Genomic DNA, 20,930 nt, shown 5'->3' on the forward strand with positions numbered 1-20,930 from the left:
AGATGTGTTTTGGAAGCAGTTCTATAAACTATGTCACCGTAATCTAAGATGAGAAGGATTAGGGCTGGACAGTAATTCAATAATTGATCAATAGACATGTGGCTCAATAGGAAAAAAAATTGATCAATAAAAACTTCAATAAAAAGTTTCCTTTTTCCATTATAGCCTATTGGTAGCTTCATACTAGAGTCTCTGCTTACACCCAACCAATCAAAAACACAGACCCAAGCACGCTCCGTCACCAAGCCCTCCCCTCTCAAACCTAAACAGACAGCAATAGACAAGATGTTGCAGCAACGAGGGGTGGAAGAAATCGTTCCAAAAGAAAGATTACAGTAGTTCATCAGTGTGGCAATATTCCCTTTCTTACAAGTCTGACAAAAAACAAACAACGGTGCTTTGCAACAGAGAATCAATAAAAAACAAGTCTTATACCAACTTGTTTTATCCTAAAGTAATGGCCTAAGATGGCCAGGGCTATACTTAAAATATATTTTCAACTTTTTCATATAGTTTTCAACAATTATTGATATTGATCGACATGATTTTTAGTTTGTATGGACTATATCATCCAGCCCTAGGAAGGATTGTCATTTTGACCAAGGTTTGCTTTTCAGATTGAGTAAAGAATGACATGTCGCGGTATAGAAACCCAATTCTTGACTTGACTGAATATGCAAAGTTTAGTGCTTACACTTTCTCAATAGCAGTACATGAGTGTATGCACTACAAAACGTGCTGTCCAGATCACTGTTGTGTAAAATTGCAGATGGAGCGGTTGTGCACACAGGAGCAGGACTGTCTGGATCCCACAAACATGAGCAGCTGCAAACAGATGGTGGAGCCAGGCGGCTAGACTGCGTGTTTCTAACAAGCACATCTGCTTTCTCACTTTCCATCTCTCTTGCTCTCTCATTTTTTTTTTCCTCCAACTCCGACTTTGAAACAAAGACACACACACACACACACACACACGACTCATTCTCTGCTGTATGAGAACACGGAGACGGTGACAAACACACAGCCTAGAGAGCGTTCACAAAGAGGTGACGTCCAGACTGTTGGGAGCCGTCTCTGCAAATTTAAAACAGCGCCCAGCCTCAGTTCCAGAAAAACCACAGTGGATCCCTCCAGATTTCCTTTATTTTACAAAAACTTGGATATTTAAATAATTAAGTGTATTTTACTGGGAAAACCTCACACTTTTAAGAATAACTTCTAGGCAAGGCAAGGCAAGGCAGCTTCATTTGTATAGCACATTTCATACACAGGCAATTCGATGTGCTTTCCATTAGTGAGAATTATGGATACCATACCATACCACCTTTATTTATATAGCACTTTAAAAACACAGCTATACGGCTGACCAAAGTGCTGAACAGTCGCACAATAATAGAGATAAAACATAAAACAGTACTATAAAATACAGCCAACACTAAAAAAGACAAGCCGATAAAAAAGTACCAATAAAAACCTTACAATGGACGATAAAATAAGAGTAGTAAAAGCCAAACTAACAGCTAACTGTTAAAAGCAAGGGTAAAATAGTGTGTCTTTAGTCTAGACTTAAAATCTGCCAAGGTGGATGCCAATCGAACTGTGACTGGAAGTTTGTTCCACAGTTTAGGACCCGCAACAGAGAAAGCTCTTTGTCCGTATGATTTGTAACACGCTTCGGGATCTCGAGGAGCAACAGGCTGGAAGACCTGAGGATGGACAATATATCGGCATCAATATTGGTATTGGCCCCAAAATTTCATATCGGTGCATCACTAGTAAGACTAGCACAAACAAGAAAGTGTCACGTTCTGTCCCTGCCTTCCTGACTGTGTCTCTCTCCTGCCCTGATTAGCCCTTATTGTTCTCACCTGCCCCTCGTTAACCTGCCCATGTGTTCCTCATTTGTCCTGTGTATTTATACCTCCCTCTTTGTATCAGTTTTTGTCAGATCATTGTGTTAGTTGTCAGCGTTGTGTTTGTTCCTGCTGTTCCCGCTCTGTCATTAAAATCATTTTTACTTTATCCGAACCTGCATCTTTGCCTCCTGAGCTGCTCCACCACACTTGGTCCATCATCTCCACACCCACAACGTGACAGAAAGATTACCAACATATTAAATTGTCAGTGACGTTTGTGTAGAAATCACTCAGTTTCTTCCAGGAAAGCTCTCCTGTCAGGCTAGAGCAGAAAGAAATCCTCAATCTGAAGGAGGAAGTGAGATTATTGCATCTTCAAAAGGCCCAGAAAGACAAAAAAAGGCTTAGATTGAACAATATAGCAGAATAAATTATGGGATTATTAGTGAGTTAATAATTAGACCTCAGTTATATGCCGAGGGTCTGTGTTTTTGATTGTTTTGATGTAAATAATGACTCTAGTATGAAGCTACTGGATAGGCTATAATGGAAAAAGGAAACTTTGAAGTTTTTATTGACCCGTTGTTTTTCTATTGCACCACATGTTTATTGATCGATATATCAATTTGTTACTGATTTATTATCAAGCCTTAATTCATAGGCATAACATATTGCTCATAAAAATGATCGGCAAAGGGCTTGGCCTATTGCCGATGGCTGAATTATTCACCCAGCCTTAATCTGTGCTTTGACTTAAAATTAAATACTTCCATCACTGGTTAAAAAAAATTAATTAATTAATAGGAGGCATAATTTTTGACACTTGTCTGAAATCACCACTGTGTTTTGCCCTCATTCTACCACTTTTACACTTGTTAAAATTCAACCATAAGATGATTTTGAGTTCAGCTTTCAGAAGGAGAAAAAGTGGCTTTGTTTGGAAAGGAATGAAATGCATCCTTGTAAAGCGTTTTTGTTCATGCTTTTTACAATATGGAGCGCAAACAACGTCTCAAATTCACATTTATGTTATCTACAGCTGTAAGTGAGTGTTTCAAGTGTGTAATGACAAGAAAGCATAATGGATCATCATTAAAACAGATAAAATAATTCTGATGACACATTTTGTAACATAGGCATAATAACATAATCCACTTGTGCAGCTTTAAAACAAATGTATATTCCATAAACAGCATCCATGATAGAAGCCAAACTGCATTTGCAAAGATCTTGCCAACTATAATCATCATAAAACCAAAGAAAACTCAATGAAAACAAAAGAGGTCTGTGCTCAAGGGAGTTTCAGGTTGGCACAGTCGTCACCAGAACAAGAGGGGAAAAATCCAATCTTTACGCTGGTTTTCCAACCCTGACGACTCATGCTGCAGAGATGAAATCAGGAGGCAGATAAAGACTTCACAGATAAATCGGAAAGTGTTCCAGAGTAGGAGGCAGCGTGTGATTCCCAGAACCTGGATGAGAAAACAAAAGGCTTCCGATTTGGAGAACAGGGCAGAGAAGATGGCTCTTATCGTGTTGGTACAGTTGCAGAGAGTAAACATGGAGGGTCATGATGATAGCAGCAGCTGTGATCAACAACAGAAACGTGGGACCATCAGCCATCGGCCAAACCACGTCGCTCCTCACATTTTCCATACCACCCTCCCACCCCCCTCCTGGGAACCACATCACACTCACCCAACCATACTCACTCCACACACACACACACACACACACACACACACACACACACACATGTATGCTCAGTGACCAAAAAAGCCACTCAGGATGTTCCCTCTGGCACCAACACTGACAGGAACGCCAGAGGCACTGACTTTACAGGCCTGTGAAAGCAGCAACTTATTGGTTTAGCTCCATCCGGCCGTGTCCTCGACAACAAAGGGGAGGAAAAGTTGCACGTTTAAAACTTTGGATCAAACGGAAAATGTCTCCGCTCATATCCTCGTAAAATGCGTGACAGACTCCGTGTGTGGGACACATCACGGGGACTCAGTAAGGAGGAGGAGCTGCTGCTGGAGACGGGGCCAGCAGCAGTGATTGACAGCTCACACGAAACACCTGGCAGGTCGCTGCATGCTATCATCTCTGTTGTTGTGTTTCACCAGGCTGCACAAAAGCACCAACAAATTAAACAAACGGTGAAATAAATCATTCCAGCAACAACAAATACAAAGAGGAAGTATTTATTCGCCAGATCTGGGGAACATAGTCCTGCTTTAGTGCTTCATTTAATTTAAAACGTGTTTATTTTAAGAACATTTCTTTAGCGCAGACAGTATTTTTGCAAACTAAGAGTAGGAATGCATTTGTATCTTTTGTTTGTTTGTTTGTTAGTTTTAACTGAAAATGAAAAGAATTGGCCGCCATCAGAACTAGGAAATACTCAGCATTGTCAGGTTAATCTGCAGCAGCAGAAAGTCAAAAACCTAATTTTTTGTGTCCGTCTTTGAATGCCCCATTGCCAAGCAGCCATTAAAAAACTCAGGTTTTTAAAAAGTTAAAGAAGAAAACTTGGATCCTGTTGATCAAATTATTTTTTATTCAGATCAGAATCGATAAGAGCTATACGAGAACGGGTATCAGCCCAGAAATCCTAGTTTTTACTGTTCAAGATTCTACATTTTATGATCTAAAAGTATTTATTTATTGAAACAAAAGCAAAAAACAAACAAAAATATATTAAAATTAATTTTATATGGTTTTGTCAGTAGTACAATTAATGCAGAGCTCTCCCCAGTGAGAGATTTTGAAATAACTTTGATTTTGGTACATTTGAATTTAAAATGTGACAAACTAGCAATTTCAGGTAGTAAATAAATGACGAAACCAAATTACTGAGAAAACAGATGCTTTCTGCAGTTTCCACTATATAAGTGAATCACTTATCTAGACTAGAAGCCATGTGTACATGACAGGATGTTCAGTTTGTGGCTGTTCCAGATCCACGATCAAATCAACATGAACATTGTGCATTATTTTAAAAAAGTGTTGCATTACAACACGTTTGCGTTCTCTAACATGCACCATCATTTTTTAGATGTCCGGAAGGTTGTAGAAATAAATCTGTGCAGAGTTGAAAGTGAAAGATTAGAAAATGATCCTTGTTTGCACTAAATGCTGCTTTCTGCAAGCTTAAGGGATGGAATCTTCACAGACAAGCAAACAATTATCCTTTAAGATGGTTTTCCACTTTTAATGTTGCTGCAAAACGTCTTAAGACCACAAGGTTCTGAGATAAGAGTTGGCACATTAGGCCGCGTTCTGGCACCTTTGGGTCGGTATCGGCTGGACAGAATCACCAAATGTCTGCTTCAGCTCTCACTCTGACTCGTTTCTTCTGACATCCTGAATATGCAGTGGTCCAAAACAATAGTAAAGCCTTTATAACAATAGCAACACTCTGTTTTTCTCTGGATTTCTTTTTCCTGCGCCTCAATATGACCGCTTGACCAAAATTACTGGTATGATTTTCTTTATACAGCAATCAGGTGACCTTTAGACTCGAATGGCCACTGTTACCACAAACAATGGCTGCCTTTCACCTTTAAGTGTAGGTTTGCATCATGTAGTAAACACTTATTATCGTCTCACCACGCTGCCCTTTAACTAAACAGCCCACTGGGTGCAGAAGAATATCCAAAACTTAAATGAAACACAATCAGACGTTCATCTTTCTGCAGGAAACATGGATGACGGCTGCAAGTGGAATAAGTCAGCACAAGTTCTCCACCAGGGTGTACTCCACTTCACATGTACCATATAATTTGCACAGAATGCCTTTGAGCTTATAAAGATTGCCAGATGTGTGTGTGTGTGTGTGTGTGTGTGTGTGTGTGTGTGTGTGTGTGTGTGTGTGTGTGTGTGTGTGTGTGTGTGTGTGTGTGTGTGTGTGTGTGTGTGTGTGTGTGTGTGTGTGTGTGTGTGTTATATTTGCCTGTACAGTCAGTGATGTTCAAATGTATCTTTAACGCAACCGTGCGCGTGCAACAAACACGTCATCAGCTGCACAAACTCAATTAGCCCACGTGACCTTAAGATGCAAACACCCTAAAAACGATAGAGAATCCAGGTGTTCTATGTTAGCAGGTCCCATCGCGTCCCTGAGGTGGTTTTGGGATAGCTTTGAGAGTCTAATGAGCATAGAGTTTTAGAAAAGATAAATAAATTTGAATGTGTGGGGTTTATTATTCTATTTCATGGGTTTCTACTTGGTGAGGGGGTGTGGGGCCTAATGGGAGCAAGCGAAAATGGTTTTTTGAGGGGGAAAAAAGTTTTTTTTCAAGTTGAAAACTTTGTCATTTCAGCTGAACAGCTCACCCTTTGCGTCCTGCGTTACATGCCGATGTCTGCTTCCAGTAGAGGAAACTCTTCTTCGCTTTCCTGTGTTGAAGTAATCCTCATAAAGTCATGTAGCAACTTTAAAAATCTCGTGGAAAACCTCGGTGGTTTCTTCTTACCGCATCACATGAGTTTAGGTGAAAACCACGTCGCAGAAGAGACGGACGCTGCAGCTCGCCGCTGGTTTCTGGCCTGATGGAGTTTTTTTCTGGGAAAACTGATTTAAGGTCCTGCAGCAGTTCCACCAACACCGAGGTGAAGTCCTCTCGCTGTGATGATCGTAGCGGAGCTTGTGCTCCAATGGAGGCGCTCGGGACCAGCTCGGGCTAGGCGGAGAGAAGCGCACGCTGCGTTCATGTACCACAGCGAGGGTCGGAATTATGACAATTGATGCGTGTTTAAAAGAAGCCCGCGGTGGAAAAAGCACAGGATGAAGATATATGAATAATCTTTTCAAAGTCAGCAATGCAAAACAAATCCCATTTCTAATGCAATTTCCATTTTTATTCAACTAATTAAAAAGCAAATAAATACATGAATGAAAAAATAAGATAATCAAAGATTTCTAAGACTTTTGTTTTCTGTATGTTTTCTCTAATCTTGCCCCTTAAAACATAAACCTCAAACACATAAACCTAATTTATGTTCAGTATGTGTGTTTATATATAAAAAGTTGCAACATATCCCTGTTATAGCGCAATGTGTGTATGAACAACAAATGGCAATGATACAGTATATGAATGTAGGATGGATGGGTGGATGGATGGATTACTTATACATTCACTTTGCTAATAATTACTAACATTCCTTTGACAAAAAGTACATCCCCCCCCCCCCCCCCCAAAAAAAAAACCTAAAAAGTTTTGGCTTCTTTAATTAAAGGTTAGTTATTTTAGACGTGTTATCAACATAAACACTAATATGAACGGAAAAAAACACACATGCTTCTTAATTGTTAGGAAAAGTTTGAAAGATAAACAATCAAGTGGTTTTATTTGTTTGTTTATTATCTCTGATTACAACCTACAGTATTGCACCTTTACGCTCAATTTTGAAAGTATTTATGTTGGGTCAAAAATTACACGTGAATGTTTTGCTGCTGCAGGTTCTGAATGGCCACAAAAGTCCATGCAAAAAGATGTAATGCAAACCTGATAGTTTATAAACTTATGCTGCACAAAACTGTGAAAGTCTGATGATTAAAGTTGCTTTTGCAGAAGCAGTCTTGGCTAAGACTAGCCGTTAGCCCATCGATCCCTACTACATTTGTCAAAATGGAAAATATATTATTATAATAGTTTTATATATCGTTTTGCCCATTAGCGACTTGTTGTAATTCCAAAAGAAGTTCTGTGATTGAGGTTTATCATCCTACCTCGGCAGAGCTCAGGTATCGCAGCCTCAGAGCGGGCCGTGAACGCAGCAACAGGTCCAGACGCCTCTTTCTCCTCTGACATCAGACCAGAGGAATCCGAAGAATGCCGGGCTCCTGGGAGAAGTCCTCCTGGTTTAATGGTTTTCCAGGGGGCCACGGAGGAGACTGGAACAAAGGAGACCTCGTCCCGCTCTGTCTTTAGAATGATTTACAGCGATTAATATGCACGAGCTACATTTATGCTACACACAAGCCCACTTATATGCAAATATGTCCACAGTTTTTATTTATTTTTATACTCTGTTAAAAATACAACTTGCAATTTGTTTGGAGAGTTTAAAGTTTTAAGTCAGCTGAACGTTTTAACTTGCAAAATGTCAAGTTAATACAGAAAAGCAAGCACCTAAAAAGTTGACTGAACTTAAAATTGTATTGCAACTGGTTGCTTTACTTTTTTAAGTTCACTGGACTTTTTTTACAGTGTATATTTATCCACAGACAAAACGTCATGGTTATTGCTAATAACTCTCTTTAATCTATAATTGGTTCAATAAATGACCTTCTAAAAGGCAACATGGATTTCAGTTGTTTTATAAAAACATATCTACACAGGAGAAAACATACTGACAGCATAAATAAGCAATTGTAATTGACAGTAATCCAGATTTGCTGAATTTATTTTCACACACAGGAATAACTAAAAATTTCCCGCCACCAGGGTGAAGATGATGTTTGTGGACAAACTGCAGCCTCTTGTGGATTTCATTGTTCACAGCAGAAAGAATCAACAGAAACACCTAAAAATGCCCTTTTATTTTTGGATGATGATTTACACACTTGATCATTGGTATAAAAAAAAGTATGTTTCACCTGTAAATATGTATTTTTTTTATTTTATTTAACTACTCTGATTTCTGATTTTCCATAGCTTTCCTTCTGAGCTCTAAAAAAACTTGAAATCTGTGGAAGCTGGACAGAGTTTTGCTGCTCTGTGATTGAACGGGTCCATCGTTTAGGCAGAGGCAGCCTCGTGTCTGACTCAGAATCAGAACTGTTTCTCTTGAAGTACCTGATGTGGGATTTGATGGTGTGAGCCAAGGTCATCCTACCTTGTGGGTGCGTTGCTAAGCCTCATTCATTGAATTTTGCCCCAGATAAAGATATGAAGGGTTTATTGTCCACTCTAATTTTTTTAGAATACCTCCAAAAAAGTACTAAAGTACTGCACAAAAAATATAATAAATACACGAATACAATCTTATGCATTCATAAAAATCTTCATTAGTGCATGCGTTGATGTTTAGTCAGGAAAAAAGGGTCAAGTGGTTCAAATGAATGACAGAGGAGCTCTAAATCATTCAAACACAAGTACATTCAAGGTTATTAGACGTTCTGTTCAGAATAATCAGCAACAGGGACGATGAGATGAGAGACGAGTGATGGAAACAGAAAACACAAGCCCTTGAATAACTAGATGTTCTTCATCCATGGTCACGTCGATTCAAATCCACAGGCGAGGGATGAAAGAAAACTCTTAGATGATGCTTTCTTCATATGGTTGTATGGCTCGCTTGTCCTTAAACGAATAATAATTATTATATACTTTATTCTGGCGAGGGTGTCGAACACTTAACAAGTGAATGGAACGTGTGCGTGTGTGTGAGACGTCAGCAGGGTGAGTCAGGCCCTCCTAATGAAGTTTCCACACTGAGAGACATGCACAGCGAGGTCCCCACAGGAAAAACGATAGAATTGTTCGAGCTGATTCCAAAAGATGCTGTTAGTGTTAAAGCAGGAGTCTTTTTGGCTTTTCTTAAAGGTTTATGACCTTAACTGTCAAGAATTCAATAAAAAGCAGCTTCAGTTAAACACTTCATGATCAAAATTAAATGTTAATTTTAAAAAAATCGCCCATTTGGGACATTTGAAGACTTTGCAAATGCTGGATCAATATTCTGTTGAAGGTAACCTGCAGCATTGATGAGAAACAAGGTGGGGGGTCATTTACGAAACCGCACACCCTCCTCCTGAGTTAAAGAGGAGCAGTCGAAGCCTCACCTCAATCACAGCCAAAGGCCTTGAGACTTGATGCTCCTCAGCACTTCACGTGTCTATAAAAGGAGCTTTTTTTTTCTGAAGAAGAAAAAGAAAGGCACAAACTCCTCTCCTACTGAGCGTTTCATTACAAGAACAGGGAAGGCTAGAGAGGAGGAGAGCAGCCCAGAGTCTGAAGTCTGGATCCGTGGATGAAGGCAGCGAACAATAAAAAGAGAGGAGAAATATTTCAAAAAGGTAAGAATATGGATGAATGATTGTTTTGTTTTGTTTTGGTTTGGTTTGGTTTGTTCTAAATGAAAAATAATTGATGCCTTGATAAAATACCCTGACTTCAACATTTCTTACATTTAACAGCTTGTTTTGCTGTCATCAGGGTAATAATTATCAAATTGTTCCAAAACACAGCCCTGGGTGTGGGACAGAGTTTTGATGGCGCTCTGAACTGTATCAAATATATAAATATTACATGCTTATACACTGATGCGCTATACAGTTAAAATGTGCAGTGGGGGTAAAGTTACGTACCTTTTATTTTTCAAGCACTTGGTTTTGTTTTCTTGTTTTTAATTTGACTTTTTTCCAATCCTGTCTTTTGCCTATCGTCCTCTCAGTCCTCCAGAAAAACTGTTGCCTGGCTTTCCCACTTTTTACCTCATGAGCTGCTTATAAAGCAGTTCAAAGGGATCTACCGAACACAACAATAGTGAAGCGCCGCGCCAGTGAGGTGAAGTCACCGGAGCTCAGGTTTTGAGCTCTGCTGCAGCAGAGCGCACCAGTCAAAAGCAAGACAGAAAGTACCAGAGAGTATGCGTGGACATGAACAATCCAGTCTTAAATGTATTCTTTTAGAGACACGACATTGAGAATGTCACTGTGGCCGATGCTCAGGACGCGGCTGCGATCGACCCCTCCCCCGTCACCTGTGTACCGCGTCCAGCAGCTCGAAACAGTCACTCCCTCTGTCATCCAAAGAATGACTCACAGCCCATTTTAGGCTCCACCGTGTCCTCATCGCTGCTCATGTTTTTGGACAGTGAGAGGAAGCCGGAGTACCCAAAGAGAACCCACGCATGCACAGGGGGAACATGCAAACTCCATGCAGAAAGATCCCAAGCCGGGAAGCGAACCCAGGTCTTTCTCGCTGCAAGGCAACAGCTCTAACCACTGTGGCACTGTGCAGCCTACAGGTTTAAAGGGACTTTACGGAGTTTAGAATTTTTATGCTCGTGATTGCCCCCTCAGGCCAAAAGCGTAACGGCAGCTTCAATAGTAGGCTCGCGCACGAGGTGCGCATGCTGTACGTGCACGCTCCTTAACGACAATAACAGCTGAGACAGTCCTGTGTGTGTGTGTGTGTGTGTGTGTGGCCCGTAGGACAGGAGAACATGCAGCTAATTAATTAAATAATTTGGTTCTGTACCTTTCTCTTCAGCACAGCCGACAAAGGTTTATGATGGGTCAGTCCTCCTGCATGCTCAGATCATTCTCTTCCCTTGCTTTGAATTCCAAAATGAAAGTTGAACCCACATCTTTTTTATCTGTGAATTCAATGCCGTTCGGCGAGTCTCAAATAAAAATTTGGGCATCTTACTGCAAAAAAAAATATACCATTAATGTAAAAAATAAACTCTAAATAAACTATGTCAAATCCTGAATAAAACCCAGATCTTCTGCACGAGAGTCCAACTAGGTGAGCTAAAGAGCCAGTGATATTCGTTATATCTGTAACATTTATATCCTTGATGACAGCTGAAACAACGTTCAAAGAACGGTTTGGAGCAAAAATGGCTATTTTGTTGCTAATTTGCAGGAAATGTCTAGAAGAAAGTTCTACAGAAAGTAGCTAAGGGTCCTCAGAAATGTAGCTAGCTTTGTCACTAGGCGTTAGGAACAGCGACAAAGTGGCACTGCCTCTCTCTCTGCCGCTAAAGCTACGGATAGCAAATGCTACGGGCTATGCCTGAACGTGAACGCGCATGAAGCAGCCTGCTCGACCCGAGCATCTCTCTTTTTCTGTGATTTTACAGAAAAACAGGCAATCACAGTAAAAATGCCAGGGCTCATTCTACAGGACCAGGGCATTGCAGGAGAATGTATGAAGAAGACATTTATTATTTCTATACATGTTTTGGCTGTCAAACTTCCATAATGCCCCTTTAATGAACACATAACAACTAAAGATACGGATGATTAATGAAGAGGTGGGGATTATTAACCCCTTAGATATACAGGTTTAATGAACACATATTTTAGGATAACAAAAGATCCGTCCATCCATTTTCATCCGCCCTTCTGGAGTCAGGTCGCGGGGGCAGCAGCCTAACACGCATGAACAATCCGCTCAAAAAAGTCCCAGTACACAAAGAGTCCATATAAATAATGCGGCATGGTATGAAACTGGATCATTTTTTCAGCTCCCCCTGGGTGTGTACATTGAGGGCTTCCAGGGGAGCAAATCTCCCTTTTGGGGGAACCAGGCTCCTCCTAGCTCCCTCGTTGTTGGACCCTGGATAGTTTAACACGGCCTTTTCAACAGATGCGTAAGCGGCGTAACGCAATAGACGCATTTTACCCATGAGCCTTCCTCCCAGCGGGAGCCATTCAGACACCAAATGGCACTGAAAGCGTTCCAGGTGGTCAAGAGGTTGCTAAGTGACCGGAGAATTGCAACACCACATTTGATTTAGGAAATTCACGTGATAACAAGCAAGGAGAAAGACGGCAACATGTACCCAAAAAGGTCAGTGTTATATTTTCTGTTCCAGTTACCCTGGCAACGGACATTTCACAGGAAATGACGCGCTATTGTACTAGTTTAACAACTGGAAATTGGAAGTTTTCCAGATGTTTTAAACTGCTTTGTGTTTTACTTCCTGCCTGGCCCGACCTGAACTGCTGAGCTTGAGGCATTAGTGCAGTATGTAATATATAATTCAGCAGAGCAATGCGTCTATGTGTCTGCGACTGGGACTGGGTCCAAAAGATGATGCTTTGCAGCTGGTGGAAACACACCCATTCACTATAACGCATCCATTGGAAAGGCCCGGTGATTTTTTATTTCTGATATCGATATAAGCTGACACCAATATATGTACCCCCCCCCCCCCCATAAAAAAAGACAACTAACAAAACCAATCAAAATATCTCAAACCTAGACCCCCGATCTGTCATATTTTGACATTTTGATTGAGAGACGTAGCTGACGAGTTTGATACATAATATGTGCTGAGTATGCAAAAGTTGTGCCATTGAAAGAAAAACAATACCGATTACATTTTAATGTCAGCATCGGCCGATATCAGATTTTTCTGCACATTTTTCCTGAAAAGATCAAAATCTGTTGAAAATATGGACAAATGTATTGAATGGAGAACAGAGAAACTGTTAAACTGTCAAAACAGCTCAGAAGCTGAATCAAACAGAAGCTCTGTACACACAAAAGCTACCCTTGAAAAGCAAATTAAAAAATATAAAATGTTCATGTATTTCACAAGGCCTGCAAAGGCTTGGTACATTTTTCAAATATCTTCTATTATTTTTTTATGCTTGGCCTTTAGATGTAATAGGTTTTGCTTATCATGCCATTTTTATACCCATAAGTTTCAAGAGTCTGCAGAGACACAGGTGCTCAATAAAACCCCAAAGATTATTCAGAACAATTGTTCTCATAAAAAATAGAGAATTATAAGGAAAATCAGCAAATATTTTTTCAAACTGTCCATCTGGGTTCATTCATTTTACAAATTTAAAGGTTGAATATGGAACACGGACACCACAGTGACATCTAGTGTGTGGTGGTTGTAATTGCATCAATGGAACAAATCTTCCAGCCGTCAGGGTGTCGGTTCACTGTCGACACGTGAAGTGACCAGTCAGCACCGCGTCCAGTGACGGATTGTACAGGGTAAGGACTAATTTCTACTAATACATTTATTTAACGACAGGACATTTTCTGGGCTCAGAATCAGCTGCTTGACTTGTTAAGTCCACCATTTTACACAGTCCCAGCCTCGCCTTGCGTAGCTTTTTACCCCAGTGGTGTCACGATGTGGAGGGATGGTGAGGGAGGAAGAGCGGATCCTTCAGGCAGGTCGTCAAACCAGGCAAGACAGCAATGGACACTTGGTTCCTCTTTAATGGTCAGGAGTGCAGACACGACAGGGTAGACAGATGTGACCACAAACTGACGTGTAACGAGTACGATCCAACCAACCCACAAGCAACACACAAGGCTTATATACACACTGGGATGGGTAATCGGGTAACGAGGCAAGTGGACACAGTTAAGGTAAAAACCCAGGCACAGGGGAGCAAAAATGTGACAAATGGTGCCCTCTATTGGCTGGTAGATGTAAACATAAACCCAGTGTTGTGCCCATCCACATTCTCATTCCCAGCGCGTCAAAAACAAACGCTTGGTCAGCCACCCTCCGCGTCAGACCCCTGGTGCCAAAAGTGCCCTTTTTCGTTACTTATGTGCGAAAAGGGGTTTTCCCTTTTCTGGTTGCAGATCCCAATGCAGCGTAAAACTGACGTGATGGGATATCCGCTGATGCGGCACCGAACCAGCTCATTTAACCGCACCTAAACCTTAACGTTTTACTATTTATAACCTTCCCCTCACCCTCATCCTAGCCTTAACCCTCTTGCTACCTAAAACGTTACTCTCACTGTGATCAAGCATTTGTTTCCCCTGCATTCTGACTCTGACAGTCAGTCTGACTGTGAATTTTCGTATTTGCTGCCCAAGGGGAACGTTAGAACATACCATCTGGCGAGGGAGAGGTTACAAATACCCTCTACTTTTAACCTCCACCATGATAGTTGAAACCTCCCCTTCACGTTGCCTCGGTCCAAACCCGACCAATGACGAGGCGGCTCCCGCCGTTCACTTCATAGAGCCGGCTTTTAGAGCGACCAACACATCACTAACGTGTTCGCTAGCAAGATGGTTACGGTTAGGATGAGGGAGAAAGAAACGGGAAAAGCTCTTTTCGCACATAAGTGACGAAAAAGGGCACTTTTGGCGTGAGGGGTCTGACGCGGAGGGTGGCTGACCAAGCGTTTGTTTTTGACGCGCTGGGAGTGAGAATGTGTTGGCCCATCAAAATGTTTGTATTTTTTTTTAAATATAGCTTTTAAAGGGAATACTGTACCTTCATTCTGCACACCCTTAAACACTCCATAGAGGTATTATATTTTTGAAATATACCTTTTTATTTAATAGTTCCATATTCAACCCTTCTAATTTAATTCACCCCGTCACTTATTTTGTAACAAAACACACACGTGTGACCTTCTGTCTTTAGTCAGAGTTCCTTTCTGCTGTCGGGGAGAAAAAGACACAGGTGTGTGGTCACCACGGTGACCCAAATGAGCAACTGGATGCAGCTTTAACATTTCATTAAATCTTGGTTTTCTTTAAGAAAACATCTAATGAATATGAGAGTTTATTTCATGGATGTTTCTTTCTTCTAGGACTGAGTTCTTTCTCCTTTTGAACTTCCTGTGCACTCAGCTGGAGATGGTGCGTCTCTGCTGGTTGCTCCTGGCGTTCACGTGCAGCTCCGGGTTTGGGTCAACCTGCTTGGACAGCGCAGTTTGCAGCCAGCTGAGCAACAAGGATCAAATACTGGTACAGTAAAGTCACTCCTGTTGTTTTTCTCCTTTTGTGGCATCAAAGGAGACATCATCTGTACTCAAATGGAAGAGGAGCTAACAAACTCAAACACACACAAAACATTTATGAGAAACATTGTGCAGTTCTCTCAAAACTACTTTGTCATATTTATCCCGCAGGACTGTGTTCACCTCTGCATGTCTGTGATTCAAACTGAAATCCCAGATCTGAGTGAGTCTGCTCAGCAGATCCATGATGATGATAACCTCTTACTCACCATCTTCCTGTCCACTCTGGTTCCTGAAGACAAGCCATCAGACGGAAACACCCACAGCGACCAGCGTCGTTCCTATTCCATGGAGCATTTCCGCTGGGGGAAGGCCAACAGCCGGAAACTCAGACCTGTAAAAGTCTTCTCCTCCCTGGAGGGTGGGGGCTCTCCTGCGAGCGGCGCCCCTTTTCGGGCTTACAGGCACCTGCTTAAAGACCGGAGTGTAGCTCTTGATGCAAATCACCTAAATCAGGATTTGTTAGGGTCAAGGGTCACCTCCGGGTCAGGCCTGCCCAGGAGGAAATTTAAGCCCTACAGGATGAGTCATTTCAGGTGGGGCAACCCCCCAGCAGCAAAACCAAACAACCGCTTCATGAAGTCATGGGAGGAGAAGCCTCAGGAGAAGCTGGACCAGTACTTCCAGAACACTGTAGTGAAGAGCATCCAGAGGATTATGGCATAAATGGAGGACTGCACGTTAGCTTTCACATGTGCTAGATTTAAATGACATTATTGTTCTGTTTTACTATGTTGTTGAACATGACTCTACAGGAAATATTATGAACATAAGAACCATGAACTGCAGCAACTGCCTTGGACTTGTTGGAATCTTTAGAGGAATGTCATTTATCACAATTACTGATCCCAGTATTTATTTATTTATTTGAAGGAAATATGTTCTTATGTTCTCATTTCATCAACAAAGGTTTGTTTATCTGTAAATAAAATAAAAAGCTCTTTTTGCAAATGATAACTGTCGCTTTTCATTAAAACATACTAATACGAGTAATGTGTGTGTGTGTGTGTGGCAGTCAGCACGTCAAATATTAATGCTAATGAACACAACCAGGTTTAACTAGAGACTACCATTGAGATCCAACCTCATTTTTTATAATTAATTTCACAGATTTCATCACATCAGTAGCCAAGTTATTCATTTTAGAAGTTTTGCTTATTTTCTTGCTAGCTTTCTTCTCTCATCTTGGATCACCGAGATCAGTTTCATGCCCAACTACAAATTTGAGCAGTTTTACAGCATATCATGCACGGCTGCATAAGTGGAATGCAGCCTTCTGCTTTTTAAACAAGGGGATAGTTTATGAATCTTGCAGCCCCGTTGTGCTCTTCCTGATCTACAAGTGCTAAATATAACATTTGATGCTAACATGCTACAAACTTTGCATCCCACGAGAAGCGATGAAGCTTTGTGCTGTGATGCAGGGTCAGATGGGCAGAACCAGCTGGATTTCAGTCATTTAAAAGTAAAACCAAACTGGTTTGTGACACATTTATTGTTCAGCACAGTAACATTAGTAGCATGCAGTCAGGTATGACACACATAAGGCATTTTCTTCATGTCAAAGCTGCCTTTTGTCACTAAGTAATCCAGTTTTAAAGTGCAAAGTCCACAGATTTGAATGGATTTGACCTACAGCACTACACTGTAAACAGATCTACTAACCAGACGCGTGATGAAGAAAAAAAAAGGAGTTATATCAACAACACGCGGACTGTTAGATTCCTGGGTCCTCACTGCCGACTTCAAGATGCTGAAAAGACAATTTTACAAAACAAAAATGAGCTGGGACTGCTGCAGGATTGCAGAAGTTGTTTAAGGTTTACCGGGTGGAAGAAGTCACCGGATAAAACCGTAAACTGTGTGGTGGTTTCGGTCTCAGCTGACGACAATAAAGACACAGACTCAAACAGATATGATCGCTCGCGCGATGAGAAAGAACCAGACACCATCGTCGACATTAAACAAGACGTCTGCATGTTGGACAGAAGCACAGGAGGAGGAGTGCGGTCTCTTGAAAACATCACAGACGGAGCCATCACAGCACAACAAGAGGCACAATTTAAATGCACAAAGATTTGGATACCTTCAGCGGGGCTTGTGCCAAAATTATTGCCATTATACTTTTATGTCATACCTGTGCGTGTGCACGTGTGCACACAGAATGGCTTATCAGATCTGGATGAGACAGCCGTGGGAAGGACTGAGGACGTAATGGCAACAATTCTGTTTCTACTGTGGACCATTCATCTGGACTCTTGTGTTTGTGTTTGCAGCCTTTTAGCGTCAGGTGTCTGGATAATTTCTGCCTGGACTATGAACACAATCAGTGCTACACACATCCCTGCTGTGTACATAGGCTTAAAGATTTATATAATTCTCTGTATTTACACATATATATGGAAAGGACAAAAATAACTATTTATCTAGTGTTTGGTGTGGTAAACAACCAAGTCAACGCTTCAGGATTTTTGTTTTTGTAGTCAAGACGTTGCAAGTTCGCTCGTTTGTTTGAGCGGCCGTAGGCAGCTCAATTAAAAATACCTAAAAACGTAATAAATAGAGTAAGAATTAGGAAGTAAATGACCACCATAAAAGAAAAATAAGCACTTCTGGCGATCACTAAAAAGGCAAAAAAATAAAGTAAATAGAACACGCGCTGATAGGGTTAGTTTTACATGTAAAAGTAAATATTTATGAAAATACACTAAACTAAAATACACTCTGGTCTTCAAATCTATAAAAATAAATAGAAAATGTGAGTGGAAATAAGATTACTTCAACTAATTTGATGATGAAAAATAGTTATGGCACCCTGTGAGGGAAAAAAACATCAAAACAGAACATTTCCAGCTACCCGACACATTGTTTTGTCACAGTTCTTGGCATTTTGCTAATTCAAAAATCCAACCAGTGGAGTTTCTACAAACATGTAACCAGATATGAATGAAGTGACTTTGTTTGCTGCACTTTCTGAATTGAATCAGCTTGTTTTGGCTGCAATCAAAGAGGTAAAAAGGATTTTTTTTCCTACAGCTAAGTTAATCAGAAGGTGGTTTGTTCTTGAGTTGCAGCTTAGTTTGTCCCAAATGCATTGTGGGTGATTTGATTCCACTTCAATCCATTTTGTCGCGTCGCTGCAGACTTTGTGCTTCAATACACACAAAGGTCGGGAAACTTCATCTCGTAAATGGGAACGGAGCGACTCTGGTTTTGGCCGTAGCCTGATGAAATGGTTCCAGATGGGCTGGGAGGGGGTCTGAATGGGAGACGGGACAAAGCAGACAAGTCACGGTCACTGTTAATGATCCTAAACTTTCTGTGCGTTCCACAGGAAGTCAAGATCTTTGTCATTATCATGTCTGTTACCTGATGGTGATCTCAAATATCTGATTCAGTTTGCTCTGCAGCATTGTGGCCTGGAAAAGAGTCAATAAAAAATGTATTTGAAGCTAATTTAAGTTAATAGATGTTCATTTAATATGGAAAAAAGTTGAATAATAATTTTGTAGTACCCTGGCACCGCAGTGAGCAGCGATTTCCTCAAAGGGAGCTTTCTGGAACTTCTCCACCACTTGTCTCCTCCGCTCTCGCTCCTGCTCCTCCATACCGACACTGTCCACTAGAGGGAGACAGAAACAGCACAATGTCTGAGAAGAATCCTGACAAAAGCAGGTGTTAGATCTGGGGAAAAAACACTGAAAATGAAGCTGCAGCAGCCCCTTTTCCTTATTCCTAATTTTGGAACAGCTTTTTATAATATCGGCAGCTCATCCATGCAAATTCACTATGAATTAACATACCAATTGCATTTTTGAGGGTTTCAAACGTGATCTCTTCGGCAGGCGTCCTCTGCAAAACAACAAGCGCAAAGCCAGAACGATGAGGATAACATTTTTACACTTGTCCTAATTTTCCTAACAAAATAAACATTTATCAGATTTCACCTCTTCCTTCTCTGGGCTGTTTCGAGACTCAACCTCCACTTGAAGAGAGATGGTCTCCCCAATGCTCTTTCTTTTGGACAGCCGGTCCTCATCTGGACAAAATGTTCACAAATTTTTAACATTCATGATGTTTTTATAACTAAAGATGTTGATAATAAATAGTCTAACTATTCAACTTCATGTTTCCACTTCTCACCAGTGTACTGAGGAACATATGGCAATCCCAGCCTCTCAGTGTTATAACCACTTCCTCCCAGAACCTCAGTAATCTTAGACTGGAGGAACAAAACATCCCCTTCCACCTTATCCAGGGATAAAGGAAGCCTGGGAAGAAAATAAGAGGTTAGTCAAGATGTTTAAATAGCAGACAGGATGCACAAATTTAAATAAATACCATTCATACTTGGGACTTTCAACAAAAACATCCTCGGGCAAAAAGTACGGCCTTTCTTTCTGTCGGACTTCAATGACCTGAATGGCAGAGAGGAAAAATAATTAATACCAGCGTGAGTGCTAAATTTCACACAGAGAAACGGCGAGTGTCACCTCGTGTATGTGCTGGCAGAAGGCCGGGACGGTGGTGAGCTGGCAGATGAGGTTGAGATAGGCAGCAGAGAGGGCGTGAATAGCACAGCGGTTATAAACAGGCAGGGCTTCGTCTGTGGACAGAGCCAGGTCCTGCACGGGAAACAAAGAGGCTTCAGGAACACCACGACTGTTTGACTGAGGTGTGACAGGTGTGACTGATAGCGATGGGTACCGAATTCGGTACTTTTTAAGGTACCGACCGAATTTCATAGTACCGACTGAGCACCGATTCATGTCATTTGAAACGGTGCCTCGTTTCGGTACCCGTCCTTCATAACGAGAACTTGCCTAGACAGCTACGCATACGCAAGAGCGTTATGTCGTCGGTCGCTGCGAGCCAGTTGTAAACAGAGCAGCATGGTAGAAAGAACGCACGCTAACGCTTGGGTCCACTTCACTAAATGCGACGGGTGATTGGGTGACGATGAAACCAGCGACAACGATCTAAGTGAGACATCCTCATCTTAATCTGCTCCGGTAGGTAAATAAAATGTTTAAGATAACGTTAGCTTGATTTGTTAGCTTCCGTTTCACTAATGGTGCGTTCGCTTTCTCCTCGGAACTCCGACTTTCCGACTAGAAGAACATGAACGCGCTCTAGGTGATTGGGTGAAGATGAAACCAGCGACAACGATCTAAGTGTGAGGCATCATCGTTTTAATCTGTTCCAGCAGCTAAATAAACTGTTAAAGATAACGTTAGCTTGATATGTTAGCTTCCATTGCCACCATTGTTATCAGCTAATGGTGCGTTCGCTTTCTCCTCGGAAATTCTAACTTTCCAGTAGGAAAAATCAAATGAAAAAAGACGGCAAAAGGAATGAAGATGCACAGTAAATTTAGTTCACAGTAAAGATGTTTGCTTCGGTTTAATTATCAGCTTATAAAACTACAAGGACGATGTTAAAATACAAACAGTTGTATGTTATCTATTGTGATCTTTATCAAATATTGTTATATATTGAGAAAAAATATATATTTAATTATAAAAGAGAATTAAAATAATAAACACTCAAAAGTATCTAAAATTGGTACCGTTAAGTACCGGTATCGATTCCTA

General features: G+C 41.0%; 2 protein-coding genes across 8 annotated transcripts in view; one reads left to right on the top strand and one right to left on the bottom strand.

Moving 5' to 3' along the window:
• Window positions 1–9,749: 9,749 nt before the first annotated feature.
• Window positions 9,750–16,018, top strand: LOC107377602 (pro-opiomelanocortin). Of its 2 annotated transcripts, XM_070543276.1 has the most exons (3): window positions 9,750–9,882; window positions 15,127–15,283; window positions 15,448–16,018. In XM_070543276.1, exons 2-3 carry the CDS (start codon window positions 15,173–15,175, stop codon window positions 16,000–16,002), a joined length of 666 nt encoding a protein of 221 aa, XP_070399377.1. In that variant the 5' UTR covers window positions 9,750–9,882; window positions 15,127–15,172; the 3' UTR covers window positions 16,003–16,018. The 2 variants fall into 2 exon arrangements, with proteins under 2 accessions (XP_070399377.1, XP_015802805.3); XM_015947319.3 differs by lacking the exon at window positions 9,750–9,882 and having other exon boundaries at window positions 14,939–15,283.
• Window positions 16,019–18,269: 2,251 nt separating this feature from the next.
• Window positions 18,270–20,930, bottom strand: part of LOC107377601 (protein EFR3 homolog B) — a 38,984-nt gene continuing 36,323 nt past the window's right edge. For 4 of the 6 annotated variants that reach the window (XM_070543230.1, XM_070543223.1, XM_015947311.3 and 1 more), the window contains 8 exons: window positions 19,830–19,961; window positions 19,678–19,754; window positions 19,480–19,607; window positions 19,284–19,375; window positions 19,140–19,188; window positions 18,852–18,958; window positions 18,706–18,755; window positions 18,270–18,595 (listed from right to left, as the gene is read on the bottom strand). In XM_070543230.1, the coding sequence (XP_070399331.1) occupies window positions 18,490–18,595; window positions 18,706–18,755; window positions 18,852–18,958; window positions 19,140–19,188; window positions 19,284–19,375; window positions 19,480–19,607; window positions 19,678–19,754; window positions 19,830–19,961 (741 nt within the window). In that variant the 3' untranslated portion in view covers window positions 18,270–18,489. The remainder of the gene's footprint in view (window positions 18,596–18,705; window positions 18,756–18,851; window positions 18,959–19,139; window positions 19,189–19,283; window positions 19,376–19,479; window positions 19,608–19,677; window positions 19,755–19,829; window positions 19,962–20,930) is intronic. The other 2 variants (XM_015947314.3, XM_015947313.3) reach the window with 1 other exon arrangement.

This window comes from Nothobranchius furzeri, chromosome 2, assembly GCF_043380555.1.
Source record: "Nothobranchius furzeri strain GRZ-AD chromosome 2, NfurGRZ-RIMD1, whole genome shotgun sequence".
NCBI lineage: Eukaryota > Metazoa > Chordata > Actinopteri > Cyprinodontiformes > Nothobranchiidae > Nothobranchius > Nothobranchius furzeri.

What these genes read in the sequence shown, in the direction of transcription:
- LOC107377602 (XM_015947319.3), top strand. Translation starts at nt 15,110, where the DNA reads ATGTTTCTTTCTTCTAGGACTGAGTTCTTTCTCCTTTTGAACTTCCTG. An exon ending in GCAACAAGGATCAAATACTG is followed by an intron (nt 15,284 to 15,447) that starts GTACAGTAAAGT and finishes TTTATCCCGCAG; the next exon opens with GACTGTGTTCACCTCTGCAT.